At 32.1% G+C, this 26,245-nt stretch overlaps 1 protein-coding gene across 1 annotated transcript; it reads left to right on the forward strand.

The window, feature by feature from the left end:
- Window positions 1-232: 232 nt before the first annotated feature.
- Window positions 233-5,487, forward strand: LOC113851952. The gene is made up of 4 exons (XM_027482225.1): window positions 233-658; window positions 742-954; window positions 4,097-4,908; window positions 5,130-5,487. The coding sequence occupies exons 1-4, from the start codon at window positions 233-235 to the stop codon at window positions 5,485-5,487; spliced, it is 1,809 nt and encodes a 602-aa protein (XP_027338026.1).
- The last annotated feature ends 20,758 nt before the right edge of the window (window positions 5,488-26,245 follow it).

The following is a 26,245-nucleotide window of genomic DNA, read 5'->3' on the forward strand; positions in this document are numbered from 1 at the left end:
ATGAAAGAAAAGTTGATGACAGAGAAAAAGAAGACAAAGGCAAAAATAGAGAGGACAAAACAAAGAATAACTCTGACGGAACAGGATAAGAAGGACAATCTCTCCCTACGACATCACACCTAACGATAATTGTGGAAGCCTATTGACACAAGTCCAACTGAAAGGGGAAAACTACGATGAATGGGCTTGCTCCCTTTGAACTGCATTGCGAGCACAAAAGAAGTTCAGATTCATGGATGGAACAATTAAACAACCCGAGGAAGAATCGCCTGATCTTGAGGACTGGTGGACCAACAACTCCTTGTTAGTCTCTTGGATAATGAACACCATAGAACCAGCACTACGTTCAACCATATCCCACATGGAGGTGGCACGAGATTTGTGGGAGGATATCAAAGAGCGATTTTCAGTGCCTAACGGACCTCGAATACAGCAGTTGAAAGTTGAACTCATTGAATGCAAGCAAAAAGGGCTTGCTATTGTGACATACTTTGGAAGGCTGAAAAGGCTGTGGGAAGAACTTGGAAACTATGATCAAATACCAGAATGCAAGTGTGGGAAATGCATTTGCAATCTTGGAGGAACACTAGCAAAGAAGCGTGAGGAGGAAAAGGTCCATCAATTTCTCATGGGACTTGATGAAGTTGCGTATGGCATTGTAAGATCAAATTTACTTGCTTAAGATCCACTGCCTAATCTAAACAAAGTGTATTCTACGTTAGTATAAGAAGAACGTGTCAGAACAATGTCCAAACCAAGGAAGAACGAGGTGAGGTGATGAGTTTTGCTATTCAAGCAGTCTCTAAATCTCGTAATAAAATTGATGGGAAGGACAAAGCTATGGTGTGTAGTCATTATGGCCGTCAGGACATGACTCAGATAGTTGCTTTCAATTGGTTGATTATCCAGATTGGTGCGGTGATCGCCCTCGTGGGACTGGCTGAGGAACTGCATGTATGAAAGGAGTACAGCAAGGATCAAACTCAAGTAGAGGACGTGGAGGATCTGTACATTTTACTAAATTTTACTAAATTTTTATATATCATTTATTACTTTTTATAGAAAAGAATAGACTTAGATAGTGTAAATAAGATAAATATTCCAATTAGACTAAATAATATAGAACTCTTAGTTTTTGGTTAATTTACATTGATTTAGATAGTTTATTTTACATGTTTTGATCATTTGAATAATGTGGCAAGAATCCCCAAGCTTATTTTGAAGAATTATTGAATTTTGAGGAATTTGAGGTGAAAGTAACTACTTTCAAGATTGATAGTGACAACTACAGCAAGCTACTTTCAGCAAAGGGACCAAAGTGATCACTTTTAAAGTTAAAAGTGACAACTACAGCAGCCCAGAATCCACTAAGTCTACGCGTGGTTACTATGAAAGTTCATAGTAATCACTCCAGAACATGCAAAATTGAAGGTGCTGCACGTAGTTACTATCAAAGTTCATAGTGACAACTCTAGAGAGTCCAAAATGTCCCAGTGCTGCGCATGGTTACTATCAAAGTTAATAGTAGACACTACAGAAAGGCAAAATCCAACTGATGTTGTGCGTGTTTACTACGAAAGAATGAAAGTAATTACTTTGGAGGGCGCCAACTTTAGTATAAATAGATTTTTGTCAAATTAGGGTAGAGAGTTCTTATACTTTTTGTACATTTTCTCTTCTTTACTAAATTTAGAACATTTTCCAGAGCTTAGGGCAACCTTGGGTGACAGCCAAGGGTCCAACCTAGGGTTTGGTTTCTCATTTCTCTTGCTTTTACATTAATGCCAATGAGTTTTCTGCATTTCCCAACTGTGTTTTTGACCCCCATTTCCATGGAGGACTAATTTTGTGTAATCCTTAGTGAGTTCACATGGATTCTTGAGTTCCTTGATTTTAATGATAATATAATTCCTTTCTTCTCAAGAATTACTTCTTCCTAGTCTCTTGAATTGAATTAATGGCGAATGAGAGGGATATTGCTTAATTAACCCTAATTCATTTTAAGGAGATTCTAAACTAGGGATCGCTTAATCTTAGGTTTAATTCTAAGGTTGCGTAACTTTGGGATGAGGGATTAGAGCCTAGCAAATTGCGTAATTTCGTTAACACCATAAGGTTGATTTTCGGTTGTTAAATTAACCTAATTCATGGGAGAGAGGATGAATGTTAAATCTTGAGTGGAATGAGGATAGAATCTTTGTGGATGAACTAAGGATTGTTGTTTTCTATTATTTGAATTAATTAAACTTGTTTGCTTGTTGCTCTTTATATTAATTTGAAACCACAAAACCCCCTATTTTAATTGCTTGTTCAATTAGTGCCTTCAACATGTTTAGTGAAGATTAATAACCAATGTTCATGGGAGACAATCTAGGGTAACCCTAGTACTATATTAATTTGTTTAAATTTTGATGAGGATTTGCGACAAATCTTTTTAAACACAACATGAGAAAGTTCGTTCATCAGTCACCTTTTTAACAGAAGTAAATTTGACTAGCAAGTGTACTAGTGTTATTGCAGCAAGTTATAAAAAATGTTGGAACTGTGTTTGAGACCCAAATATCGTCCTCAGGGAATAGATTTCCAATTATCACTTCACAAGTTCACAATTAGTTGAGCCTAACAAATTTCAGATGAAGTTTGGAAGTAAAAACAAGAATTATTAAATGCAGAAGATAGAACAGAACAATGAACATGCAAATATATGTTTAACAGATGTAGAAAACATAGTTAGGGACTTGTTTCACCAAAACTTCAGTATTGATTCAATAAAGTTATGAACTTTCAAGTATTTAGATGGAATGACAATCAGTTTCACAATATATTAATCAAAGGTTAATTTCTTAACTCAATGAATCTAACATTCAATTCAATCATTCTAATTCCTTAGATCTGGTTCAATTAAATGTTGCATTAAGCATTAGAAACTAAAAGATTGCAAGATAAAGATGTGTTATCCCTAAGAAATCAATAATCTTGGTAATTGATTCAGATCTGATAAACAAGTTCAACTTCCATTGATAAAGTTCCTCTATAATTAGTTAATCAAATTTCCATTCAACAACTACTTGAAAAGCATAATCAATTACTCAATACAATCCAATACTCAAAGTTCAGATCTAAAATCAATTCAACATTTTCATTTCAGATCCATAATCCCTAACTACAAAGAGTTTAAGCAACCATTACAAAATGGAAAGAGAAAGAAAGAGAATAAGAAGATGAACGAAGAAGCATCTTCAAGCTAATCTTTAATCCGATTCCTCAAGATTGGAAGCTTGGTATTTGTCCCCAATCTCTCTCTCAGACTCTCTCAACACCAGAAAACAATTGCAAAGTAAAAATGAACAAAAGATCCCAACAAATCTGAGCTAATTCATATTTATAGAATTCTCGCCTTTCTGGCGTGATCACTATTTTTCACTAAAGTAACCATGCAAAGGCCTTTCTGATAACCTTCATAACTGGAACTATCACTTTTCTTAATAAAAGTAGCAACGCAGAAGCTTGTGGTCTGCGCATGTTCACTTTAGTGAACAATAGGAGACATGCGCGACTTGTAGAGATGGAAGACTCTCTGGAACAATCACTTTTGTGAACAAAAGTGACCACGCGCACCTTTGCTGTGTTGGAGTTCTCTCCGGAATGATCATTTTTGCTAGGAAAAGTGATCACACGCGCTTTGCTATGCTTGAGAGCTCTCTGGAATGATCACTATCATTAGCGATAGTGATAACGCACAGGTCATCCTTCAATGTTAAGCTCTGGAACAATCACTTTTGCCAAGAAAAGTGATCACGCCCAGTTCTTGCTTCATCAGACCTTGTTCTTTGCTTCTAATTTTTGCTAGTTTTCTTCTATCTTTCCCTTGATCTTCCAATCTTATGAACTTAGCTCAGAATTTCCTATAAAAAAATGATTAAATCATTACTTTTTACATATAAAATTCATAAAATCTAAACAACTATGTATTTAAGAAAGACTTTAAATATTCTATTATTTCTATGAGTTTTTCAGTTTTTCTAACATGTTTTCTTTATCAAATGTATTCAAGTAAAATACTGATAAACTATGGATTTATCACAATGCAATACAGATTTCAACTTCAGGAACAATTATGAATGATGTTAATTTAGAAGGTGAAAAAGTTGATATTAGTGGTCTAAATAGCGAGCAGTGGCAAACTTTGATGCATCTCTTGCATAATGCAAAAATAGGGGCCACTGAATTATTTATGAATTTAATTATAGACACAGGAGCATCTCATCACATGACAGGAAGCCTGGATTATCTATTTGATGTGCGAGATATAGTGGAATGTTCAATGGGTCTTCCTGATGGGAATCACACCACAACTACCAAAGAAGGCACGATGGTGCTATGTGACACATTAAAACTGACAAATGTTTTTTATGTGCCTAATTTACACTGCAACTTGATTTCAGTATCACAGTTGATTGATGAATCCAACTGTCCTATTTGGTTCACTAATGAGTTTTGTGTTATTCAGGACCACACTTTGAGGATGGTGATTGGAGTGGGTGAAAGAAGAGAGGTGCAAGTAAAGGGTACAAACTCTCTCAATTTATGGCACAAGAGGCTAGGACATCCATCTTTTAAAGTTGTAGGTTTCGCCCCACATGTTGGGAAGGGTAAAACAAGTGATGAAACTTGTGATATTTGTCTTAGAGCAAAGCAAACAAGGGACGGTTTCCCTATAAGTGAAAGTAAAGTAATAAGAAATTTCCAGTTGATTCATTGTGATCTGTGGGGACCTTATAAGACCACTGCAACATGTGGGGTGCGATATTTTTTGACCATTGTTGATGATCATTCAAGAGCAGTGTGGATTTATTTGTTAATTGATAAGAAAGAGGTTTCAATGAACTTGCACAATTTTTTGCTAGGGTAAAACGAAAATTCAATGAACAAGTAAAAATTGTACGAAGTGACAACTGACACAGAATTTACTTGTATGTGAAACTATTTTTGTGAACATGAAAGCATTCATAAGACCTCTTGCACAGGAACACCACAAAAAAATGGACTTGTTGAACGTAAGCACAAGCATATTCTCAATGTAGCATGCGCATTGCGATTTCAAGCTAACCTTCCCATTGAATTTTGAGGAGAATGCATCTCACTGCTCGGTATTTGATTAATCGAACCCCCTCAATGTTACTACAAGGGAAGACGCCGTATGAAATATTGCATAGTAAATCTCCTTCACTTGATCACTTGCGTGTGTTTGGCTGTCTGTGCTATGTGCACAATCAAAACCATAAAGGAGACAAATTCGCTAGTCGTAGTAGAAAATGTGTTTTCATGGGGTATCCTTATGGTAAGAAAGGTTGGAGAGTCTATGATACTGAAGCAAATATGTTCTTGATTTCACAAGATGTTGCGAAGACCAGTTTCCGTGTCTTGGTTCTGTTGACCAGCAAAGTGCACCTTTGCACAATGATGTTCCTCCTAATTCGACTTTGAAGGAAGTTTTCGAAGACGAGGAAAGGAATTATGCAAAAACTCTAATCAGGTTGTTCACAATTCCTCATCGAACACGAAAGAAATGATTGATGATAGTGCTTGTAATGATGTTGTAGAAGGATGTGAACCTCAATCCTCGGGAATTGGAAATAATGATATTAATAATGATAGGGGGAGCGTTGGAGCAGTCACTATAGATGAACATATGGGACGCAGCCACCGAATTAGGAAGCCATCCATAAGGTTGCAAGACTTTGTCACCAACACCATCTGCAAATTAAGCCCCTCTTCAAATTCTCCTCTCCCATCACACTCCTCAAGTGCACCTTATCCTATTACTCATTATGTGAATTGTAGTGCTTTTTCACCCAAATATAAGGAATTTTTGGCACCAATAATTGCAGGTGTTGAACCTCAAACTGTTGTCGAGGCTATGAAAGATGGAAGGTGGCGGAATGCTATGCAAGCTGAAATACAAGCTTTGGAAAATAATGGTACTTCGACTGTTGAAACTCTTCCTCCCAGAAAGAAAGCAATAGGATGTAAATGGGTCTACCGAATCAAACATAACTCTGACAGGACAGTTGAAAGATTCAAGGCACGACTTGTGATTTTGGGAAATAACCAAGTTGAAAGACTTGACTACACTGAAACCTTTGTACCTGTTGCAAAAATGGTTACTTTGTGTACATTTATTGTTGTTGCAGCTGCGAGAAATTAAGAACTTTATCAAATGGATGTTCACAATGCCTTCTTGCATAGTGATCTTGAAGAAGAAGTGTACATGAAGCCACCCCTGAGTTTTCGCCTTTCGACTTCAAGTTAAGTATGTCGACTTCGCAAATCACTTTATGGATTAAAGCAAGCACCCAGGTGTTGGTTTGCTAAGTTAGCTGCTGCTTTACGGAAATATGGTTTCAGCCAATCCAGTTCTGATTACTCCTTATTTACATTGCGACGTGGTCATATACAAGTTAATATCCTAGTCTATGTCGATGATTTAATAGTCTTAGGTAATAACAATGCTGCCATTCTAGCCTTCAAGCAATACTTGGGGGCCTGCTTCTACATGAAAGATCTCGGTACCTTGAAGTATTTTTTGGGTATTGAAGTTGCCCGCAATTCTACTGGAATCTTCTTGTGTCAATGAAAATACACTCTTGACATTATCTCTGAAGCTGGTTTGTTGGGAGCTAAACCTGCAAGTTTACCTTTGGACCCAAATCATCGCCTTCCCTTGGCTGATGGGTCTTTTCTTCCTGACCCAAAACAATATCGTCGACTTGTCGAATGCTTGTTATATCTATCTGTCACAAGACCAGACCTTTCTTACTGTGTTCACATACTTGCACACCCGGCCAGGAACATTGGGATGCTGCTCTTCGAGTTGTCAAATATTTGAAGGGAAATCTCGGTCAAGGCATTTTACTTCGTGCTGACTGTGATCTACAGCTTTCTGGATGGTGTGATTTTGATTGGGCTGGATGCCCACTGACTCGACGTCCTCTCAGTGGCTGGTTTGTTGTTCTTGGTAATTCCCCTATCTCTTAGAAAACCAAGAAACAACATATTGTCTCGCTTTTCAGCCAAAGTTGAGTACAGGTCGATGGCTGCCACAATTTGTGAACTCAAATAGCTCAAAGCTCTGCTGCTTTGTCTTGGTGTGTCTCATTCACTACCTATGAACATTTACTGTGATAGTCAAGTAGCCATGCATATTGCTGTCAATCCTGTTTTTCATGACGCACAAAACATATTAAGGTGGACTGCCACTTTGTGCGTGATGAACTCTTGCAAGGAAATATTGCTACTCATTATGTCTTCACTCACACTCAACTTGTCGACATCTTCACTAAAGCGCTGGGCAAGAGACAATTTGACCACTTTCTTCGCAAGCTAGGCATTCGAAATCCATATGCTCCACCTTGAGGGGGTATTAGACCAGATATTGCAGAGAAAATCTGGTGAAGAATATCTTGTGCATATCCTGATTTGTCTTTCCTAATATCTCGGAGAATATTACGTTAGGCTATAAATATTGCAATTAGCTGTAAATTAGTTAGGCGTATTTTGTGCAATTTCTTGTATAAATATTTCTTTGATCTGAATGAATTCATCATCAGAATTTTGCCTAAAATCTATTAAGAACAATTAGTTGTTTAGATCGAAGAGTTGCTGATAGAGTTCCAAATGTATGTTTTTCCTTCCTCCATATCCATATAAGAAGAAAAAACTACCAGATTTATTAAGATTGACCTCATGATTTCATGGTAAACAATTTTTTGTTCCAATGTTAAAGAATATAGAAGTCTACTGTGTTGTTCAGCCAGTTCAATTGTATTGTAATTGAGCTCATCTGCTGTGAACTTATTTTTGACCAATCTGAAAATTAAATCTTCTACAATTGGCATAGAGGTGTAGTCTCTTAATGACCTTTCATTGCTTTGATAATTTTTTTCAACCTCGATCAAACAAAGATTTTTCAAGTCGTGAAATAATAGAACTTAATAAATAATTGTGTCAATTTTTTCATAAAATTAAGTTTATTTAATTAGTAATATTAAAAAATTGATTTAAATTATTTTAATATATTAACCTGTCATTAATCATATTTTTTACACAATTTATTAGATTTTTTTTCTTCTATTTAAAATTAAACTAATTTAAATAAAATCTTACTCATTATAAATTATAATTTATATTTAAATTTAATATATTTATCATTCTTTTAGCTTAATTCAACAAAATAGAAAATAATAAATAACACTTTGATTATAATAAAAAAATAACAATTTTTGTCACCAACTTAATTAAAATATACATATTATATATATTATGCTAATTTTATCAAATAAATGTTTATGTTAATGTAAATATTTCCTTCCCATGATATATATAAATATATTTTCATATGTGCATTTATTTGTTCGAACAATGTAAATTTTTATAATAAATTTTTATCTTCTTGTTTTATATAAAAGAGATTATCATAAATAAATATTTACAAATTAAATTATATAATAATATTATTCAAATTTTAAAAAATCTGTTCATTGAAAAGGTAAAATAATAGAACTTAATAAATAATGTGACAGCTTTATTATAAAATAAAATTTATTTGATTAGTAGTATTAAAAACTCAATCCAAATTATTTTAATATACTAACCTGTTGTTAATAGTTAGATTTTCTTTCTTGTATTAAAAATTAAATTAAATTAAATCTTATACAGTGGAAGATATAATATATAATTAAATTTAATATATTTAAAAAAATTTATTAGCTTAATTTAACAAAATAGAAGATAATAAAAAATGCTTTAATTATTATAAAAAAAATTAAGTGTATTTAGTTAGTAGTATAAAAAAAATTGATCTAAATTATTTTAATATACTAACATGTTGTTAATCATAATTTTTACGTGATTTAATTATATTTTTATTTTGGTATTTAAAATTAAATTAAACTTAATAAAATCCAACACATAACAAGTTATAATTTATAAATAAATTTAATATTATTAATATTTTTTTATTAGTTTAATTCAACAACATAAAAAATAATAAATAAAACTTTGATTAAAATAAAAATATTAACACTTTTTATATGTATATTATATATATTATGTTAATTTATCAAATAAATATTTATATTAATATAAATATTTTCTTCTTGCTATTTCTTTGTATGTGTATTCGTTTGTTTGAATATTGTAAATTTTTATAATAAATTTATTAATATCTTATTTTGTATAGAAGAGATTATTGCAGCAAAATGACAAAAAAAATTAATTTTAAATTTTCAATAGACTATTTGGTAATAGATTTTATTTATTTATTTTTAGTGCTCATTAGGTTTCCTTTCCTCTTCAAATTATTAGAATGGGTTCCAATATATCAGTATAGAAAATGAGAAATAATAAATGACATTATGATGACATAATTATTATTTTATCATAATTTAAAATTTGAAGTAAAATAAAAGAGCATAAAGAAGAGTGCTTAAAAAGCTTATCATGAGGTGCTGACACCTTATCAAACTTTCCACAAAAAATACTAAATAAAACATTGATTATAATAAAAAATTTACAATTTTTATCACCAACTTTATTAAAATATACATATTATATATATATATATAATGCTAATCTTATCAAATAAATATTTATATTAATGTAAATATTTTTTCCCTTAATATATATATATATATATATATATATATTATAAATAAAATTTACAAATTAAAATATACAATAATATTATTCAAAATAAAAAATAATTACCACTGAAAAAGTAAAATAACAAAACTTAATAAATAAGTGCGACAGCTTTTTCACAAAATTAAGTTTATTTAATTAGTAGTATTAGAAACTCAAATTAAATTATTTTAAAATACTAACCTGTTGTTAATCATATTTTTTTACATGATTTAGTTATAATTTTTTCTTGTATTTAAAATTAAATTAAATTTTATACAGTGTAAGTTAAATTTTATAATTAAAATTATTATATTTAAATTTTTTTATTAGCTTAATTCAACAAAATAGAAAATAATAAAAAATACTTTGATTATAATAAAAAAATTAACAATTTTTTACATTAAATTTATTAAAATATACCTATTATATATATTATGCTAATTTTTTAAATAAATATTTATATTAACGTAAATATTTTTTTCCGTGATATATATATATATATATATATATATATATATATATATATCCTTATATGTGTATTTGTTTGTTCAAATAATGTAAATATTTATACTAATTTTTTTAACTTCTTATTTTATATAAAATAAATTATTATAAATAAAAATTTACAAATTAGAATATATAATAATATTATTTATATTTTTAAAAATCTGTCCATTGAAAAAATAAAATAATAAAACTTAATAAATGAGTGTGTCAGTTTTTTTATAAAATTAAGTGTATTTAATTAGTAGTATAAAAAAATTGATCTAAATTATTTTAATATACTAATCTATTGTTAATTATAATTTTTACATAATTTAATTATATTTTTATTTTAGAATATAAAATTAAATTAAACTAAATAGAATCTGACACGTAACAAATTATAATTTATAATTAAATTTAATATTGTTAATATTTTTTGTTATCTTAATTCAACAACATAAAAGATAATAAATAAAACTTTGATTAAAATAAAAATATTAGCACATCATCAACTTTATTAAAATATGTATATTATATATATTATGTTAATTTTGTCAAATAAATATTTATATTAATATAAATATTTTTTTCTGCTATTTTCCTCGTATGTGTATTCGTTTATTCTAATAACGTAAATTTTTATAATAAATTTATTAAGATCTTATTTTGTATAAAAGAGATTATTAACAATAGTAATATTTATTAAATCATATATAGAAAATTTTATTGTAGTTAATATTAATACAAACTAAATATACATAGAATTCATTTAAGAACAATATCGAACAAAAAAATTACAGTCATCGTAATATTTACATGAGTTGTAAACCAAGATCTTAAAAAGAAACATCTAAAGTTGCATGTTTGAATCATCAAATGTAAAAATACATTTGTCTTCAACATGCAAAAATATTTCTATCCACTTCTAAATTTGATATTAGATTTACAATAAATTAGAATTTTGTACACAACTACTATCTGATTCAGACTTCTAAATTTGATATTAGATTTACAATAAATTAGAATTTTGTACACAACTGCTATCTGATTCAGACTGCATAACTTCTAAGATCCGTTCTCACCATTTACAAATTTTGCAATCATCTCCTTTGATATATTCTATAACATCAGAAAAAATATAACTACATATTCAAATAAAAACATAGATGTCTAACAATTTGAAAATACCAATTGACTTCTAGTAGTATGATAATGAGTTAATGCAATTGAATGGAAAAACTCTAAGAATCAAAAGTCTTAACTTTTATTTAACTTTATCGATTATATAGTGATATCTATTTAAATATTAGTATATAAATCAATTTTTTTAACTAATATTTCAAAAACATGTATAGTAATCACTTCATATATTAGTATATAAAACATATGCTATAGCAAAGAAATAATTAATTTCATTTTTAACATTACCTTGTCAAACTCATTAAATACACAAAATATTATAATTTCATTTAACAATTTGAATGCATCTGAAGGATCCTGTGCAAAATACAATAGCAACAAACCATTGAATAGAATATACATTATAAAATCATTTCAAAAAAATAAAAATGTAAAGAAATAATGGTCAACCTTGAATTTAAATTTACACTACTTAACAATAAAATAACTCTGTTTTTATAACAACATACTATTGTAGACAAAAAGTGAAGAACATAGACAAAAAAAAGAAAAAGAAAACATGTTAAAGGTGTGTAAGCAATCAAAATATAAAAAAGCATAATAATAAAAAATGAAAAAATGCACAAAAAGATCATATCGTTAGTTAACATTTATTTATGTTTGCTCCTGCCAAACAATAGAAAAATGCATAACAAATATGTGTAAGCAATCAAAATATAAAAAAAGCATAACAATGGAAAAAATAAAAATAAATGAAAAAATGCATAACAAAGGTCATACTTCTGTTTCCTTAGTTAATGTTTATTAATGTTTATTCCTGCCAAATAGTAGAAAAATGCATAACAAAAGTATGTAAGCAATCAAAATATTAAAAAATCAATACTATATAAATATTATATAAAACAAAAACAAAGTAATGAATAATAATAAAAAGAAAGAAGGGTGAACCAAAGTGGAGATGATACTTGATCTTGTTCTTGTCAAGCAATGAAAAATGCATAACAATGGTGTGTAAGCAATCAAAATATAAAAAATGATAATACTCTATAAATCATATAAAGGACAAAGGAAGTAATAAAAAATGAAAGAGGAAGAAGAAGTATGAATCATACATGAAGGTGTAAGAAAAAAAATGGAGATAATACCTGAGTTTGCTTTCTTAAGCTTTCTTCTATTCAAATGCAAGATTTATCGTCAAGAATGCAGAATAACGGAGTAGCAAAGTACACAAAACTAATAAAAATAGGAGTTGAGAGAGGTTGCTGCTAGTGTTGAGAGAATTTATTTTTTAGTGTGTTTATACAGTTACAATGTGAATAAGAATAAACAAAACATGAATACATAAAAAGATAAAGTATAAATTACACCTAACTTACATTGGTTAATATTTCTTCTATTTGTCGAAAGAAAGAGCAATGAAGTCAGACACACCAAACTAATTTCAAATAATGTGAAGAAGGAAGAACAAAATATAAACACACAATAAAGCAAAATGCAGATGAAACTTGTCTTCATTACTTAACTTTTCTTTTATTCACCTGCAAATGTTGGTAATGGGAGGCAGAAGTGTTTCAAGACTGCAAAGTATATAAAACTGATTTTAAATTTATACTATAGGAAAATAATATAAGAATCATGCGTAATGTTACCTTGTGATTTCATTTGAAAGATTCTTTGTGAAAGCAGAAGGCAAGAAAACGTTGAAAGGAAAGTCCACAGTAAAATCCTTTGATAGAACCTAATATGTAAAAATAATGTGAAGAAGGGTAAACCAAATATGAAGAAGTAATAAAATAAGGGATAATCAAACATGATGACAGAAGAAATAAAACCCACTGGTTACCTCTTATTCTATTCACTTGCAAAAATTTGTAATGGTAGGCAGAAAGAGCTTCAATACCACATAACACATAAAACTGATTTCAAATTTTCAATAGACTATTTGGTGGTAGTTTTTTTTTTTTGTGTTCATTAGGTTTCCTTTCCTCTATAAGTTATTGGAATGGGTTCCAATACATCTTGCCAAGATAACATGCTAGTATAGAAAATGACAAATAATAAATGACATTGTCAGCATGTAATTATTACTTTTTCATAATTTAAAATTTGAAATCTCAAGTATAATAAAGTTTCTAAGAATAGAAAGGGATAAAGAAGAGTGTTGGAGAAGCTTTTCATGAGGTGCTGACACCTCATCAAACTTTCTACAAAATGGTACTCAATTGTATAATATATATATATATATATATATATATATATATATTTCACTTATGTAAAGTTTTGGATTATATGAAGGTGCCCTTGGGGCTTTGTTATTTTGTTGATTGAGATGTTAAAGTTAAATTTCTAAGAAAAATTATATTCCTTATTATATGCATGCATTATCTCATGAGTAAGTATTTGAATTAGTAATAGTAAAACATAATGTCATTAATCCTTTACAAAAAGGGGTCGTGACATTTAATGGTATCAGAGCATGATATAGGTAAACCTACAGGGTAAGGTTACTAGGGTTTAGTTGTGTATTATGAGCAGGGAGTCTTAGCCTTGAATCATAAGTCAAAATTTTTAATCGGCTAATTATGTGGAAGAACGAGCTTGATCACCTCTATTCTCTATCATATAAACGTAAGAAATTTTGGCATATAAGGCTTGGGTGAGCATTAGAGGGGTCATGTTGTTGAGTAATGTGCCATTGATTTGAACTGTAATGTGTTGTTGAGATAGTGTGTTTCTTAGTTATTTTCTCATGGATGTTAATGTTGTGCTAAATAAGTTGAACTGTTATGATATGCTCAATTTTAAAACACTATTGTGCCCAGAAATTATGTATGAACTATGTTGCTATGTGCTGGTTTGTATATATATGTTGTAATTGGTAGATGGTTGGTGTAGTTGAATAATTGAATATAATATAGAGTTGGCTATTAGTATTCTAAGATAGTTTTGCCTTGTGTTAAGATGGCAAGACCGCCAAGAAGACCTGCATCAAATCTTCCTCCACCTGATGTGAACCAAATGGCTCACGCTATAGAGGCTATGGCAATAACCGTGAGGCAAAGCTTAGAAGCTATTTAGTAGCAGAAAGCTGCAAATCAAACAGTCGCTGCAGCTTAGGAGGCAGCAGCTACTGCCACAACAGCACTGTCGCTTGAGTACCACGGGCTATCCAAATTTAGGAAGAGTGACCCTCCACAGTTTACCGGAGTTGACGAACCTGATGCAGCTGACCTCTGGATCTGAGAGATTGAGAAGATCTTCCTCACCATGGGCTGTGCTGAGGAGAGGAAAGTTATGTATGCTTTGTACATGTTGACAGGGGACGCATAGATGTGGTGGCAGGGAGCCCACGATATGTTGGAGGTGTTAGGCTTGTGATTTATTATTGAGTAATCTATAATATTTTATACTTGTTAAATGTTAATTGAAGGATTATTTGGTATTGGAATATAATTAGATGGATTTTGAAATTTAAAAAAAAAAAAAAGGTGAAGAGTACCGTATGAACAGTGCCGAATAAACAGTAAAACTGCCTATGAACAGTGCAAATCGCGTAAAAACCGTGTATGAACAGTAAAAATCGTGTATGTACAGTGACTGCTGACGTCATCAGTGACATCATCCTGACGTCACATACGCGTATAGTGCATGTACAGTACGCGTGCACAATGTTTCTGGAGTGAATAATGTCCTGAACAGTGTTTCCAGCGTCAACAGTAAGGCGGTGAACAATGTTTCCGGTGTGCATATATGATTTTATTTTATTTTTGTAAGCTCACCCTTACATTTTTTTCTATGTCGTTGTGTGCGTGTGTACTGCGATGATCGTAGGTGGTACGTGAGCAGATGTAGTAGGTGTTGCATCTACTTCACAGGCTGAGGGGCCATTGAAGAAATGTTAGAAGCTGAAGTAAAGTAATATTGCATCAAAGTCCTTTTTCCTTATATGTTAAGACCTCATGTAGAGGGAGCTACGTAGTATAATTTTGGGTATTTTGTATATTATGAACTAAATGTAATATTATGTTGTTTTATTGGATATTTGTTGTAAGAAACTTTGTTTTATTTTGAATGAGAAGTGAATTTTATACTTATATTCTCTATTATTTATTTATCTTAAATAAGTATGTGATGTTGAAACAATATTCTCGGTTCCTTACAAAAAGGGGTCATGACATTTTAGTGGTATCAGAGCCTGGTTTAGGTAAACCTACGGGGTGAGGTTGTTAGGCGTCAGTTGTGCATATTAGACATGTGAGTTTTAGCTGTGAATCGTATATCATAATTTCAATTCATCAAGTTTTGAGAGAACGAGCTTGATCACCTCGATTTTTAGACACGACAGATGTAGGAAATTTTGGTATATGATACTGGGGTGAGCTATAGGCGATTCATGCTGCATGAATAATAGGTTGTTAAGCTAAGTTGTAAATGATTACTGTGAAAAGTGTGTTTGCTATGTTGTGTGAAATGCTGATATGATGTTGTGCTCAGTGCTAAATTGATTAAATTGTTATGATATACTAAATATAAATATATTACTGTAAGCTGAATCTGTGAATATAGCTATGTGGTGGTATTGCTGAATGTGTTAAACGTTAGTAATCTAAGCTAGTCTATATATTAGGATGGCTAGACCAAGAAGATCTGCTACAAACTCTCCTCCTGCTGACGTGAACCAAATGGCTCACGCCATGGAGGGTGTGGCAAGTACTTCTCTTTGTGTTGTTTGATTATGGAGTCACGCACTCTTTTATTGCGGACATTTATGTGAGAAACTTAGGGTTACCGTTTAGCGATCTAGGATGTGAATTGGTAGTGTCGACACCTACTTTAAGTTCGATTAAGACTTCAACGGTTTGTGTTAGGTGTCCTATAGTAATTGAGGGACGAAAGTACAGAGTAAATCTTATTTGTATCCCGATGTCAAGGTTAGATGTAATCCTGGGTATGGATTGGCTAACTGCCAATCGTGTGCTAATTGATTGTGGCAGGAGGTGTTTAGTTTTTCCTGAGCAGCAAGGCTGTGTGGAATTGATTTCTACTCGCCAAGTAGACACATCTTTAGGTGAGGGGGTATCTTGTTTTGTTTTGTTGGGAGTTATGAATGCAGAAGTGGAGCAAAGCCTTCAGTGAATACCAGTAGTACGAGAATTCTCTGAGATTTTTCCAGAGGATATTCCTGAAATACCTCCACGTAGAGAGGTGGAGTTTTCTATAGATTTGATTCCTGGAGCTGAGCCAGTGTCTGTAGCACCTTACAGAATGGCGCCGAAAGAGTTGATAGAGCTTAAGGAGTAGATTGAGGATTTAATGCGGAAACAGATGATTAGGCCGAGTGTATCGCCTTGGGGAGCACCAGTTCTCTTGGTGAAAAAGAAGGACGGAACTTTTAGATTATTTGTTAATTATCGCAAGTTGAATAAGTTGACAATTAAGAATAAGTACCCATTGCCGCAGATCGATGATTTGATGGACCAGGTGAGAGGTGCTAAGGTATTCTTTAAGATTGATTTGAAGTCTGGGTACCATCAGATCTGAGTGAAGGATGAAGATATTCCTAAGATTGCTTTCCGCACTAGATATGGCCACTATGAGTATATAGTGATGCCCTTTGGAGTCACAAATGCTCCAGCTATGTTTATGGACTACATGAATTGGATCTTTAGACCTTTCCTGGATCGATTTGTGGTAGTCTTTATTGATGATATTTTGATTTATTCTAGTTCGTCAGAGGAACATGTAGAGCATTTGAGGACTGTACTTAGTGTTTTAAGGGAGAAACAATTGTATGCTAAATTGTCTAAGTGTGAGTTTTGGCTAGAGGAAGTGAAGTTCCTTGGTCATGTTATTTTAGCTAAGGGAATTGCAGTTGATCCTTCCAAAGTTGAAGCGATGTTGCAGTGGGAAAGGCCGAAGACAGCCACAGAGATTCGTAGCTTTGTGGGCCTAGCAGGTTACTACCGGAGATTTACAGAGGGATTCGCGAAGATAGCTGCACCATTAACACAGTTAACTCGCCGTGATCAACCCTTTGTATGGACTGAGGAATGTGAACAAAGCTTTAATGAGTTGAAGCAGAGATTAACTTCCTTGCCAGTGTTGATTCTCCCTGATACTAGTCGACCGTTCGAGGTGTACTATGATGCTTCCCATCAGGGATTGGGATGTGTGTTGATGCAAGATAAGAGAGTGGTAGCTTATGCATCTCGCGAATTGCAAACTCATGAGCGAAATTACCCGATTCATGACCTTGAGTTAGCTGCTGTAGTCTTTGCTTTGAAGGTGTGGCGGCACTATCTTAATGGAGCTCAGTTTGATGTGTATAGTGATCACAAGAGTCTGTAGTATTTATTTGATAAGCGAGAGTTAAATATAAGGCAGAGACGTTGGGTGGAATTCCTTAAGGATTATGATTTTCAGCTCCAATACCATCCAGGAAAAGCTAACATGGTGGCCGATGCATTAAGTAGGAATGTGGTTCAGGCATTCTCCTTAAGAGTTAGTGAAACTCTTTTGGTAGAACAATTCTGAGACCTGAACATACATGTGGACTTATCACCTGAAAATATTAGTTGCAGCCAAATTGTGGTGACTAATAATTTCTTACAGGAAATTAAAGACAAACAACTGTGGGATCCAATGTTATATCGGATTGTATTTCTCTTAGGGACAGATAAGACAAAGGGTTTTAGTAAAGGTGCTGATGGTATTCTTAAATGTCAAGGTCGAGTTTGTGTCCCTAGAGATATTGAATTAAAGAGAGCAATTCTAGAAGAAGGACATAAGGGTAGTCTCAACATTCATCCTGGTGTTACCAAGATGTATCAAGATTTAAAGCAGATGTTTTGGTGGCCAGGCATGAAGCAAGAGATAGCTGAATTTGTTAAAGCTTGTTTGACTTGCCAGAAGGCAAAGGCGGAGCACCAGAGCCCTCCAAGAGAGTTGCAAATGATGGAAATTCCAAAGTGGAAGTGGGACCATGTGACTATGGACTTTGTGTCCCATCTACCTAGAACAGTTAAAAATCATAATGTCGTATGGGTCATAGTTGATAGGCTAACCAAGAATGCGCATTTCTTGCCAATTAACATGACCTTTAGCTTGGAGAAATTAGCAGAATTGTACATTAGAGAGATTGTCAGGTTACACGAAGTACCTTCTAGTATTATCTCTAATAGGGATCCTCGATTCACTTCTCAGTTTTGGCAGAGTTTCCAAGAAGCTATGAGCACACAGTTGAGGTTGAGTTCTGCATCTCATCCGTAGACAGATGGTCAATCTGAGCGTACTATTCAAACCTTAGAGGACTTATTGCGGACTTGTATTGTAGAGCAAAAGAGTAATTGGGAGGATATGCTTCCTTTGGTAGAATTCACTCATAATAATAGCTACCATTCGAGTATAGATATGGCACCATTTGAGGCTCTGTATGGTAGAAGGTGTAGAACCCCTATCTGCTAGTTCCAAGATGGAGTACATTTGATGGTTGGGCCTGAAATGCTGCAAGAAACTAAGGAGAAAGTTGAACTTATTAGAGAAAAGCTGAGAGCCACGTAGAGTCGACAGAAATCTTATGCTGACCAACGCAGAAGATCTCTAGAATTTGAGGTTGGTTATCACGTAATCTTGAGAGTATCACGCACTACAGGTGTGGGGCAAGCCTTAAGAGCCAAGAAGTTAACACCTAAGGTCATAGGATCGTATTAGATATTACATCGTAGAGGACCAGTAGCCTATGAATTAGCGTTACCACATCAGTTGTCAAGACTACATAATGTTTTCCATGTGTCGCAACTAAGAAAGTATGTTTCTGATTCGTCTTACGTAATTGAGCCTGATGTTGTGGAGTTACGAGATGATTTGTCTGTGAAGGTCCCAGCTGCTCGTATCGAGGATACTAGAGTTAAGGAACTTAGAGGCAAGTCTATTCGGTTAGTAAAGGTTGTTTGGGACTCATGAACTGGTGATGCCACATGGGAGTTAGAGGAAAGAATGAAAGAGTTGTACCCTCATCTTTTCTCTAAGCAATGAAATTTTCGAGGACAAAAATTTATTTTCGGGAGAAGAATTGTTAGGCTTGTGATTTATTATTGAGTAATCTATAATATTTTATAGTTGTTAAATGTTAATTGAAGGATTATTTAGTATTGGAATATAATTAGATGGATTTTGAAATTAAAAAAAAAAAAAAAAAAAGTGAACAGTACCATATGAGCAGTGTCGAATGAACAATAAAACTGCCGATGAACAGTGCAAACCGCGTACAAACCGTGTGTACATTAGTGACATCATCCTGATGTCATGGCTGACGTCACATATGCGTACAGTGCGTGTACAGTACGCGTGCATAATGTTTTCGGCGTAAATAGTGTCCTAAACAGTGTTTTCAGCGTGAACAGTAAGGTGGTGAACAGTGTTTCCGACAATGAACAGTAAATTCCGTCAGTGAACAGTGCGTGTGTACTGCGATGATCGTATGGTGGTACGTGAACAAATGTAGTAGGTGTTGCATCTACTTCACAGGCTGAGGGGCCACTGAAGAAATGTTAGAAGCTGGAGTAAAGTAATATTGCATCAAAGTCCTTTTTCCTTATATGTTGAGACCTCATGTAGAGGGAGCTACGTAGTATAATTTTGGGTATTTTGAATATTATGAACTAAATGTAATATTATGTTGTTTTATTGGATATTTGTTGTAAGAAACTTTGTTTTATTTTGAATGAGAAGTGAATTTTATACTTATATTCTCTATTATTTATTTATCTTAAATAAGTATGTGATGTTGAAACAATGTTCTCGGTTCCTTACAAAAAGGGGTCGTGACAGGAGGCCTGAGGAGAAGCCATTACATGGGCAGTATTCAAAAGTAGCTTTCTGGAAAAATTCTTCCCACCCATGTCCGTGTTGTAAAAGAGAAAGAGTTCCTAAGTTTGGTGCAAGGGAACTCATCTGTCTATGAGTACGCAATTCAATTCGAGCATCTCTACCAATTTTATTCCCACCCGACTTTTGAGGAGTGGAGATGCCAAAGGTTTTCAGATGGACTAAGGACGGATATTAAGAGGATCTTGATTCCACTTAGAATCACCAAGTTTGCTGACTTGGTGGACCAGGCCACCATTATAGAAAGTCTTAATCAAGAGGACGTCATTGGAGTAGGAAAGGCTCAATCTAACAAGCAAAGTAGTGGTTTTAGGGGAAATAAAGGTGCCAAGAGAGGCCCATATAACAGAACGTATCGTTAACAGCAGTCTCAACCTTTCTAGTCTGGGATAGCGACATCATCAATTCCTTGGCCCTTGAGGACTGCCACTCCCACCCTCCATCCAAAAAGGGCGAGTGCACCGGTCTTTAGATCTTCAACACATTCCATGATTATATGCTTTAGGTGTAGAGGACCCCATTACATGAACCAGTGCCCTCAAGCTGATAGTAGAGTTTTCTTTTCTTGCCAATAGCCAAGACACCTTATTAGGGATTGTTCTCACTCGCGTAGTAAAGCAGTGTTGTCTTCCGTTAGTGCTTTATATGCGATACGCCAGTGTCATCAGAGTTCCGCAGACAATAAGACCTAAAGCCGAAGCACGTGTTTTTACTACTTTCGCAACAGAAGCAACTCAAGCAGGGGACCTTGTTCAAGGAACAGGAGTGGTAGCAGGTACCTCCCTTTCTATACTCTTTGATTCTAGTCAGAGTTCCGCAGACAATAAGACCTAGAGCCGAAGCACGTGTTTTTACTACTTTTGCAATGAAAGCAGCTCAAGCAGGGGACCTTGTTCAGGGAACAGAAGTGGTAGCAGGTACCTCCCTTTCCATACTCTTTGATTCTGGAGCCACACACTCCTTTATTGTGGATGCATTTGTGAGGGACTTAAAACTTCCTGTGAGTGACTTGAAGTGTGAATTGGTGGTAATGACTCCCACTTTGAATTCGATAACAACGTTAACCATTTGTGTTGGATGTCCCATAGTAGTTGAAGGACGAGAGTATAAGGTTAATCTTATTAGTATTACTATGTTGAGCTTGGACGTAATCTTAGGCAAGGATTGGTTGAATGCCAATCATGTTCTGATTGATTGTGCACATCGACCCTTGGGATATACTTAGTCCCGGAGCTGAACCAGTGTCGATAGCACCTTATCGGATAGCGTCAAAGGAACTAATGGAGTTGAAAGATCAAATTGAGGATCAAATTCGGGTTACGGATGATGACATTCCTAAGACGGCTTTTCACACTCAGTATGGGCATTATGAGTATGTAGTGATGCCTTTTGGAGTTACCAATGCCCCAACAATATCTATGGACTACATGAATTGGATCTTTAGACCTTTTCTAGATTAGTTCGTGGTGGTGTTCATCAATGACATCCTTATTTATTCCAGTTCAAAGGAGGAACATGCTGAATATTTGAGGATTGTCCTTGGGATTTTTAGAGAAAAACAGTTGTATGCCAAACTAAAAAATGTGAATTTTGGCTTGAGAAAGTAAAGTTCCTCGGTCATGTGATCTCGGCTGAAGGGTTGTAGTTGCCCTTTCAAAAGTAGAGTCGATGTTGCAATGGGAAAGGCTGAAGACAGTTACAGAGATTCGTAGTTTTGTGGGCTTAGCGGGCTAGTACCGAAGGTTTATAGAGGAGTTTGCAAAGATCGTCTCACCTTTAACATGATTGACTCATCAAAACTAACCATTTACATGGACGGAGGAATGTAATCAAAGTTTCATTGAGTTGAAGCAGAAATTGACGACCTTTCTAGCGTTAATTCTTCCTGATACTAACAAACCTTTTTATGTGTATTGCGATGCTTCGCATCAGGGTTTGGGATGTGTACTAATGCAAGACAAGAGCTGAAAACCTTTATTTCTCACCAAATCACTATTTCCTCTCACATCCCCTCTGTTCTCTCATCCTCTTCACTCAAAGAAAACCCTCTCAAGGCCAAGCTTCTCCAATATCTAAGTGAGAACCTCTACCTAGTACGAATCTAGGTGAGTTTTAGGGTTTGGTTTTCTTGTTTCATTCCTCTTTTCTTGATTTCTTTTTTCAAGGATCTCTATTTTGTGGTAATAGGAAGATCTAAGGACCTTGAACGTTATTCTCTCTGGGAACTCACCAAAGTTTTGATCTAAGAAAATCTCGTTCTAGGTAAAGGGAGCTTACCTAAGCTGGCCTTTTCGTTCATTAAATGTTTAGAACTTTATGTGCATAAGTTCATTTTAGCTAAGATTAAGTTGATGTAGGGACAAATCCTAAGGTAGAATACCAAGTAGCTATGTGATTGACTGTGAAAGTAGGACGATTATGTTGAGGCATGTAGGCTAAAATATTTAATGGGGACGGTAAAGTATTTAACATATAGTGTGAATCCTATGTGCCGAAATGAATGAATGAGTGTTGATATGAATGTTGATTTGTCACTGTGTATGTATATGCCTTGCGAGACATAGCTGAGCTGTTAAATGCATGATTGTGGTTGAGCTGTATTATTATCTTGACATTTATCATTTTAGCGCCCAACTACATATTTAGATAGGATAGACATGTATCGATCAGATAACATGTTGAGTTGTACTATGCTGTATATCTGGATCTAGATACTGGAATGGGTCACTCCCAAACTGGAGATTTGTAGGTTCCTTTTGGATTAGTAAGGTTGTGAAGCCAGTTGGTACTGAGTTGTTACATCTTTTATTAGATGAGTTGCATTGTTGTGCTGAGTGCTAATGTGGAGATAATAAGTTGTATGAATGTTTATATTCACAATTTATTTCTATAACCATGATGGTTATTTCATAAGCTCACCCTTGCCATTCTATCTATGTTGGTGTGTGTGTGTTACAATGATCGTACTGTGGTATGTGAGTAGATATGATAGGTAACGCATCTACTTTTCATGCTGGAAGGTCTGGCTGAGGAAGCCATAGAGTCGAGTTTTTGCAGAGATTGTAGCTTTATTTATTTTACTAGTCTAGGTCTTAGTAGTGAGTCTAAACTATTTAGCTACAGTCTTCAATGATGTAATTATTATTCAAAAACTTGTATTTTGTTCTCCTCACAGAGTAATTGTTGTATATATATATATATATATACACACGCACACACTTATGTAAAGTTTTGAATTATATGAAGGTGCCTTTGGGACTTTGTTATTTTGTTGATTAAGATGTTAAAGTTCAATTTCTAAGAAAAAATATATTCCCTATTATATGCGTACATTATCTCATGAATAAGTATTGAATTAGTAATGGTAAACCAGAATGTCATTGATCCTTTACAAAAAGGGGTTGTGACATGTGCTATGTGAGAAATATAATGAAGATTAAGATTTAGAAACAAATTAGGAAATATGACTATGTATGACCTTAAAACACTCTCAACATGGTCATGCTTTTTGTTGAGTGTGGCACATTTTTTTTTTTTATCAAATTTTCTCTTATTAGGATCAAAATACTTGAATTTACTGATGAATGATTTGTTATAATATACAATAATTAATAAAAATAATAATATAAAATTATCATCAAATAAAGGTGAAACACAGATAAATAAATCATAAAAACACTCTTAAAATATAGATTTATCATAACAACACTCAAACTATAGCATCAATCTAATTGTATGGTAATGATATTTGCAAGTTTTAACTATTACAAAAATTGAAAGAATAAATTTAAGCAAAATGTATTAATTTATTTTATTTTAAAAAATACACATTCTTATTAACAAATATATTAAACTAATTAATGAATAATATTATTTAAATTAAAAAAATTAAGATAATTAATATTTTAATTATTTTAAATATTCTATGATCAAAATTTTCACTTTTATTCATTATTATTTTTTAAGAAATTATTGAATGTAATTCATGGCCAATATTCTATTTTTGTTTTTAACATCTTGTAGACATTAAAATAAAATTTTTATATACAATAAAATTCTAATAACTAAATTATAAGTTTTCTCTTGAGACTTTTAATAATTAAAAGTTTTATTTAGTTTTAATACATTCTTTATTTATATATTTTTTAATATTTTATAAATTTTTTTAGCTTAGTTTCAATTTTTTAATTTTGATATTTTAACTCTTAGGTGTAAAAAATTCTTATGTAGGAGATAAAGTTGACGAAAAATTAATAACCACCCATATTATTAATGTTTTATGTAATACCCTTTTTATGATATTATAACGTTTATTTCACCATCAATTTTACCTACATATATAGGTATATTAATGTAAATTATTATTTTAAATATATACTCATAATTTTTTATTTTTAATTACTTATTCACAAAAATATTTGAGGTAACATTTTTAAAAAGATCAAATTTTAATTTTATTATATATTATATTAATTTAATATTATCATCTTTTGTTCCGCATACTTTTTTTTTATTTCTTTTATATAATATATATTATTTATATTCGTATCTATGCTGAAATTTGTATTAAAAATTTTGTTTAATACTAAACATCTTTCAATAATGTTATAATTATTATTAAGTATTAATTTTTTTAAGAATAGTGGTGAAGGCTACCATGAGTTAGTGTAATATATGACTCATAAATAAGTAGTAAAATAATAATCTATAATATGTTTTAAAAATTATAATATTCATAATTTAATCTTTAATAAATTTTAAAAATTTAAGATTTCAATCTCTTATATATGTAAAATAGGTCTTTTAATATGTATATTTTTTCTAAAGCAACTATCTTTTAAGAATATAATTATTTATTTACATAAAACTCAATTATATTTTCTCAAACTCATTTACATCTTTATTTTTGAAGCAAGTTCAAGAATTTCTTTTTTTTACAACTAGTTCAACGATAAATTGAGTGGTTGTGATTAAAATTTAAGTGATAAAAGTCAAAAAAGAGATAACTAAGGCAAAAGATCGAATGAAATAAGATAATACTCGCTTAGAATATTGTCATAGAACAATTTCTACTTATTCTACTTCAGTCCCTCTTTATTTCTCTTTTCTTAACAGCATGCAAACCTATTTTCCAAATCTACCCTAAACTTAAATAATCATATTCTCTTTATATTGTTATACTTTGAATTATGATCTTTGTAATTCGAACCAATTAAATTTGAAAACATTATATACTTATTTTAACTATCTTAGAAATTAACACTTTGTTATAATCAAAATAGGAGAAATGATTAAAGAGATGCAATTGAACGATAAAAAAAAATGGCAAGAAATTCATTGGCTAGTTGTAATTTTCATTTAAGCCACACATTATTCGCTTAAGTAGATTATGGACAGTGAAGAACTGGCAAAATTTGTCAAAACTCGCTTAAGTCAATATAAATTAGCTTAAGTGAATTATAGATAGTGATGATCCTAAAATTTTCATCAAAATTAGCTTAAACCAATATAATTTCACTTAAGCCAAATACTATTCGCTTAAATAAATATTATAATATCTTGTGTGACTTAAACAAAATAATTCTAATGAGTCATCTTTTTCGGTAATTTTAACTTAAACTAGCAAAAATGACTTAAACAAAAATTACAAAAATTATACCATGCAAAGTACATACAAGTAATATAGTTTGGAAAGTTGGAAAAGGATAACAAGTTATAAAAATATAAAATAACAAGTTTTGAAAATATAAAGAATAATTTTATAAATTTTAATATAAAATTAAATTATAAATATATAAAAACTAGTATTATTAAGTTGCATGTCAAATATTTAAATTATTTGTATTTTTTAAAATATATCAAACACTTTAAAAATATTCATTCACTCAAACCATTTACTTTGTTAACTGAGGTCAGTCAAAAATAATTTTTCTCTTTAATATTACTAATAAAATTATATTTTTATCTCAACTATTCAATTTAAATTTTTAAAATTAAAATAAACTCACACAGCTCATTGAAGTTATAACTAATTAAAACATAATTTAAT

The sequence above is a fragment of the Abrus precatorius genome, unplaced genomic scaffold (assembly GCF_003935025.1).
Source record: "Abrus precatorius isolate BTA unplaced genomic scaffold, Abrus_2018 Scaffold10, whole genome shotgun sequence".
Lineage (NCBI taxonomy): Eukaryota > Viridiplantae > Streptophyta > Magnoliopsida > Fabales > Fabaceae > Abrus > Abrus precatorius.